General features: G+C 54.2%; 1 protein-coding gene across 1 annotated transcript in view; it reads left to right on the plus strand.

Annotated features, from left to right (window-relative positions):
- The window catches only part of LOC113820626 (LON peptidase N-terminal domain and RING finger protein 3), a 17,976-nt gene that overhangs the window by 12,601 nt on the left and 375 nt on the right, over positions 1-5,000 (plus strand). The window contains exons 2-8 of the mRNA XM_027372965.2: positions 1,667-1,914; positions 2,059-2,323; positions 2,497-2,690; positions 2,836-3,134; positions 3,246-3,399; positions 3,540-3,767; positions 4,032-5,000. The exon at positions 4,032-5,000 is cut by the window's right edge and continues 375 nt beyond it. Coding sequence (XP_027228766.1) covers positions 1,667-1,914; positions 2,059-2,323; positions 2,497-2,690; positions 2,836-3,134; positions 3,246-3,399; positions 3,540-3,767; positions 4,032-4,145 — 1,502 coding nt within the window. The 3' untranslated portion in view covers positions 4,146-5,000. The remainder of the gene's footprint in view (positions 1-1,666; positions 1,915-2,058; positions 2,324-2,496; positions 2,691-2,835; positions 3,135-3,245; positions 3,400-3,539; positions 3,768-4,031) is intronic.

The following is a 5,000-nucleotide window of genomic DNA, read 5'->3' on the forward strand; positions in this document are numbered from 1 at the left end:
CGTCCTCTGCACGGCGGTCATATGCGCTGAATGTATGCCAACCCCCTCCCCCCCTCCCCCCTTGGGCGAATGCGGGGAGGAGAACGGGAGGTGTTAAAGGGAGTGGGAAAAGAGAGACTGCGAGCAGATATCTGGCGGTGATATAACGCCGTTACATAAAGTGCTTGGCCGTACACTGGGAGAGCCTGCGTTGCACTTGTTGCCACATCACGCGGCAGGAAGAACAAGCAGCCTCGCTGGCAAGGCTGGCGTCGAGGCATCCGCCCGCGACCTCGCTGTTCACGTGGAACGCAGAGAGCAGGAAGACAAAGGAGAAGAAGACCAAGGCCGAGGGCCGAGTGCCTGTCAAGCGGACAGGAGCTAGACAGGCGGATCAGAGCTCTCTTTCAAGAGGTCTGAGGTGTATGACGTCACGAAGGCAAACCAAAGGAGACGACCTTGAGACTCGCGCGGGCTGTGCGGGCGTGCCTCTCCCGGGGTGCTGTGCATCGCCCCTGCCAGCCGGGCCCAGGTCGCGGTGGCCCTCGGGCGCTGGAGGCACTCCTTGAACGCCCCGGTGCCAGTCATCGAACACTCGTGCAAGCCGGGGATCAATATCTGTCTCGTGCGGATCCCTGAATGGTGGCCCGGACTGCGGGCCCCTCCTCCCACGCCCTCCCTCCCTCCTCCCCTCCCACGCCCCCTCCCTCTCCCCAGCCTCTCCGCCTCCACCGCCGCCTGTCGTCATGGAACTCCCAACTTTCAGCCGCCGCCGTAAGACCAGGCCGTCTGGCATCGCCGAAAGCCCTTTGCAGTGCCTTCGGGCGCAGCGGAAGGTCACATCCCGAGCGGAGAAGCCAGCCGAGCCGCTCGACGCAGGCACTCCCCCGCGCCCGCGACACAAATAGGAGCGGCAGACGGCGAGGAACCCCTTTATAACGCCAGCAGGCGCGGGAATCGTCTATCCGGTCGTGCCTGCGGGGACACGACACAGGAAGGGCGGCTGAGAGACGGAGAAACCGGACGGGATAGAGCAAACCGGAGACCGTGAGCCCGCCAGACCCTCGGGTGAACGAACAGCTGGGACTATGGAGAGGTCGCAGAGAGACATGACGTGCGCATCCAAATGCACGTAGCCACCCAGGGCTGCTTGAGAGGCACTGCTGTTCGCCTGAACCCGCCGCCTCCTCCTCCTCTTGCGCTTTATTTCTGTCTGCTGTTAGCTCCTTTCTGCTTTCTCATTTCATTTCCTGGCACTCTCATTTGCTTTCTCAAGGCTGTCCAGGTGTTCGGCCACCTCTTAGTAGTTCCTTTGTCTCTCTCTGCCTGTCTCTCCCGCTCTCTCACTTCCCTCCCCCGTTCGCTTGGCTCCAGTGTCGCCGGCCCTCGTCGCGTCCCTTTGTTGGGTCCACTGAGAGCGTTTCGGTTCATTTGGTCGAGATTGGCCTTCCCTGCGCCGGACGGAGCTGCGGAAAGGAAGGGGGATTGCGAATCAGGGTTTCTGTTGTCACTCGGTTTCCGTGATGGAAACAAGCATTGCAGAAAAGCACAACTCGTCATGGAATATGCAAATGACGGCTATGTATAATTAAGTATACGTTTAATTAAGGCATTCCCTGTTTGTATTAATCTTTTTGTAAAACCTGTAACGACTTCCTTCTTAACCTCCCTTTTCTCTCTCCCGCAGCCCCGAACGACCACCTGCTCCTGAGCAACCGGTCGCACGTGCTGCACACGCTGGGGCGCGCCGAGGAAGCGCTGAGTGACGCCGAGGCGGCCATTCGGTGCCGCCCCGAGTGGGCCAAGGGCTACTTCCGGCGCGCCATGGCCCTCATCTCCCTGGGCCGCTTCGAGGATGCGCTGGTGTCCCTGCTGCAGTGCGCCGTGCTGGAGGAGCCTGACAGCCTCCGGAGCATCAAAGATGAAATCACCAAGGTAGGCCTCCGCCAGAGCTGAGCCGTGAGGCTGGACTCGGCCTCTTCCGAACGCTCGTTCATTTAGGCAGAATGGAATAAGTTGGTCTTCGCCCCGCCTGTGTTTTTTCCTTTACTGACCTGTTTCCGTGGTCTCTCCTGACAGGCCCTCCACCGGTTACTGGTGAAGCTGACCAACAGACGGAGAGTGAGTCTGGAGGGGCGAGGGAACTGCCTGAACGGCTACAACCGCCTGAGCCCGGCGCTCTCCGACCCCTCCATCCCCCCCGAGTCCGACTCCGAGGACTCCGAGGACAGCGAGGACGGCCGCCGCAAGCATCCGTCTGGGGTCGCCGCCCGCCCCGTCGAGGAGGAGATGCAGCTCAGAAAACTCATGGACAAGTACCGCCACGAGATCGAGAGAAGCAGAAGTAAGCCCGCTGACTTATTTTCTCTCTCTCTTTCCCCCTCTGTATACTCGCTCTCTCACTCTCTCCCTCCCCCATCCCTCCTTATCTCTCTCCATCCAACAACTTGTCTAACAACCCTTGACATGATATACTTGCCTTGACGACCCAGCTGACCGCCCATCCCCCCTCCGCAGAGAGCAGCACGGGCTACGTGAGGCACATCGACCTGAGCAACGTGGAGAAGAACGACTTCGAGTGCACTCTGTGTTACCGGTTCCTGTACCAGCCCGTGACGACCCCCTGCGGCCACTCCTTCTGCCGCACCTGCCTGGACCGCTGCCTCGACCACTCCACCAACTGCCCGCTCTGCAAGACGTCTATTAAAGTGGTGAGTCGAGACGCGATTGCAATGATCATCACACATATACCCCCACAACGCCTCCCTTTCCCACTCAGCCTCACTCCCCTGAAATGATGATAATGCATACATAGATGGAGTCCCAAACCTAACTTGCCCCTCATGCCCCTCGCAGTGCCTGTCCGAGAGGAGTCCAACCGTGACGGAGTTCGTGCACCACGCCATGGAGGTGGTGATGCCCAACGAGTGTCTCGACCGGCGGCGGCAGCACGACGAAGAGCTGGACGAGTTGGCGGCCGCAGGGAAGGACCCGCACCACGAGATCCCCGTCTTTATCGCCACGCTGGCCATCCCGACCATCACGTGCCCGCTGCACGTGTTCGAGCCGCGCTACCGCCTCATGATCCGGCGCTGCATGGAGTCGGGCACGCGGGAGTTCGGCATGTGCATGCCCATGGAGACGGCGGAAAATGGGTACGTTCCCCATGGGGTTGCAGTGTGGCTTTAGGGCGATTTGTGCGCGTGCTTACATATGCATATTGTTGTTTGCCAATAAATCTAATTTGCGATTCTTTTCTTCGACAGCTATGCTGATTATGGCACCATCTTGGAAATCCGGGACGTGGAGTACACGCCCGACGGACGAGCCATCGTCAACACCGTCGGGTCCAGACGGTTCAAGATCGTCAGTAAAAGTGCTAGAGACGGGTACAACACAGCAGCCGTCGAATTCCTCGAGGTGGGCACCAAACGCCTTCAAAATGGAATAAAATGCAAATTAGCTTGTGCCATGTCACACTCAATCCCATACATTGCTTTTCAAAGACACATTCATTTGCTGTACGTTATCACTCATGCCTTCCTTTAACAATTCTCCAGGACAACGTAGTTCCCACGGCGAAGCTCGGAGAATCTCGGCAACTGCACGACACGGTGCACACCCTCGCGTCCCGCTGGTTCGAGTCCATTGAGCCCATGACTAAGAGACGGATCCTTAGTCACTATGGCCACATGCCGTCCGTCGAGGGAGAGTATTGGACGCTCTCCAACGGCCCCGCCTGGATGTGGTGGATCGTGGCCATCCTCCCCCTCGACCCCCGAATCCAGGTATGTATAGCAAGTTTGAGTGTGGTATGGTGACGGTAGAGGCTTATAGTTTCCCCTTCGTGTAAGTGATATTACAAATGTATATCTGGAAGGACAAACTACCATTTCTAACAGCTTAGTTCACTGTTTTGAACTACATCAGTTTTGAAATCGAGTGATAATTTTTCATAGAATACTTGTAGTGACGTCATTTTCTGTTTAAAAAAAACACAATTTTCTTTAAAAGACAATTACTGACATAATTTTTTTTCTCTGTCCCTCCAGTTGTCTATCCTTCGGGAAACGTCCCTCGTGCGCCGGCTGGAAGTCCTGCACCGGATCCTTCGGTGCGTGATGGCTCAGCAGCGCTCGCGGCAGAACGGGGCCGTTTCACAGTGACTGACAGACTTCCTCGATGATGTAGCCTCTAGTCCAGTCCTAAAATACTGCTACATTCTTCTACTCGGAGCCCTGATCTTCTTATTGTTGAATTACATGTGCTTTATATTTGTCTAGTTCTGATCAAAACTGTGTTTTACGTGGAGAAGACGATGATCTCTTGATTATTTCATTAAGCGAAGCCAAAACGGAGAGTGTACAGTGCTTGAGTGAAGTACAATGAACTAAACAATTTTCTTTTTGTACGGTGAGGTAGAAGACGTTTTTAGTGGAAAAGCATCTTCCTATGCATCTTCCCGAGGCGCGAGCAAGCACAGGCGCCAGGTTGCTTATCGGGCCCATCCTCCTCCTTGTTGTATAGAGGATGTGGAAAACCACTGATTTATTTATTTTCCCGTGAAGATGAAATAAAGGTACTCTTTCGTGACCCTCTCATTTTCATATAGTTTTTTCTATATTTTTTTTTCTCTTCAGTCTGTATGGAGATGACCACTCTAAAGATTAAAACTCCTTTTTTAAGTGTTACAAAAGCCAAATGACCAAGTATAGCTTCCTTTTCTCACCTGGCTTCTTATTTATTAATTTCCTGGTATTTTGGACTTTGTAAAGGAGTGACTGTGAAACCTCGACTTTCATAAAAGAAAAACTAGGTTACGAATCGCTTTCATTAGACCACGGTGGGTAATTAGAAGCGGGTGGGAAATGAGTTTGGTGTATTTAGAAATAATTCTGCATCATTATGGCATCTGGGAGGATATCTCTTCGTAGTTCCACTTGGTAAAAATAGCTTGTTCGAATTAGAAAATAAAACACTGGGACCATAATTTTAAAAAAAAGATACTCGGAAAAAAATAA

Source organism: Penaeus vannamei, chromosome 17 (assembly GCF_042767895.1).
Source record: "Penaeus vannamei isolate JL-2024 chromosome 17, ASM4276789v1, whole genome shotgun sequence".
NCBI lineage: Eukaryota > Metazoa > Arthropoda > Malacostraca > Decapoda > Penaeidae > Penaeus > Penaeus vannamei.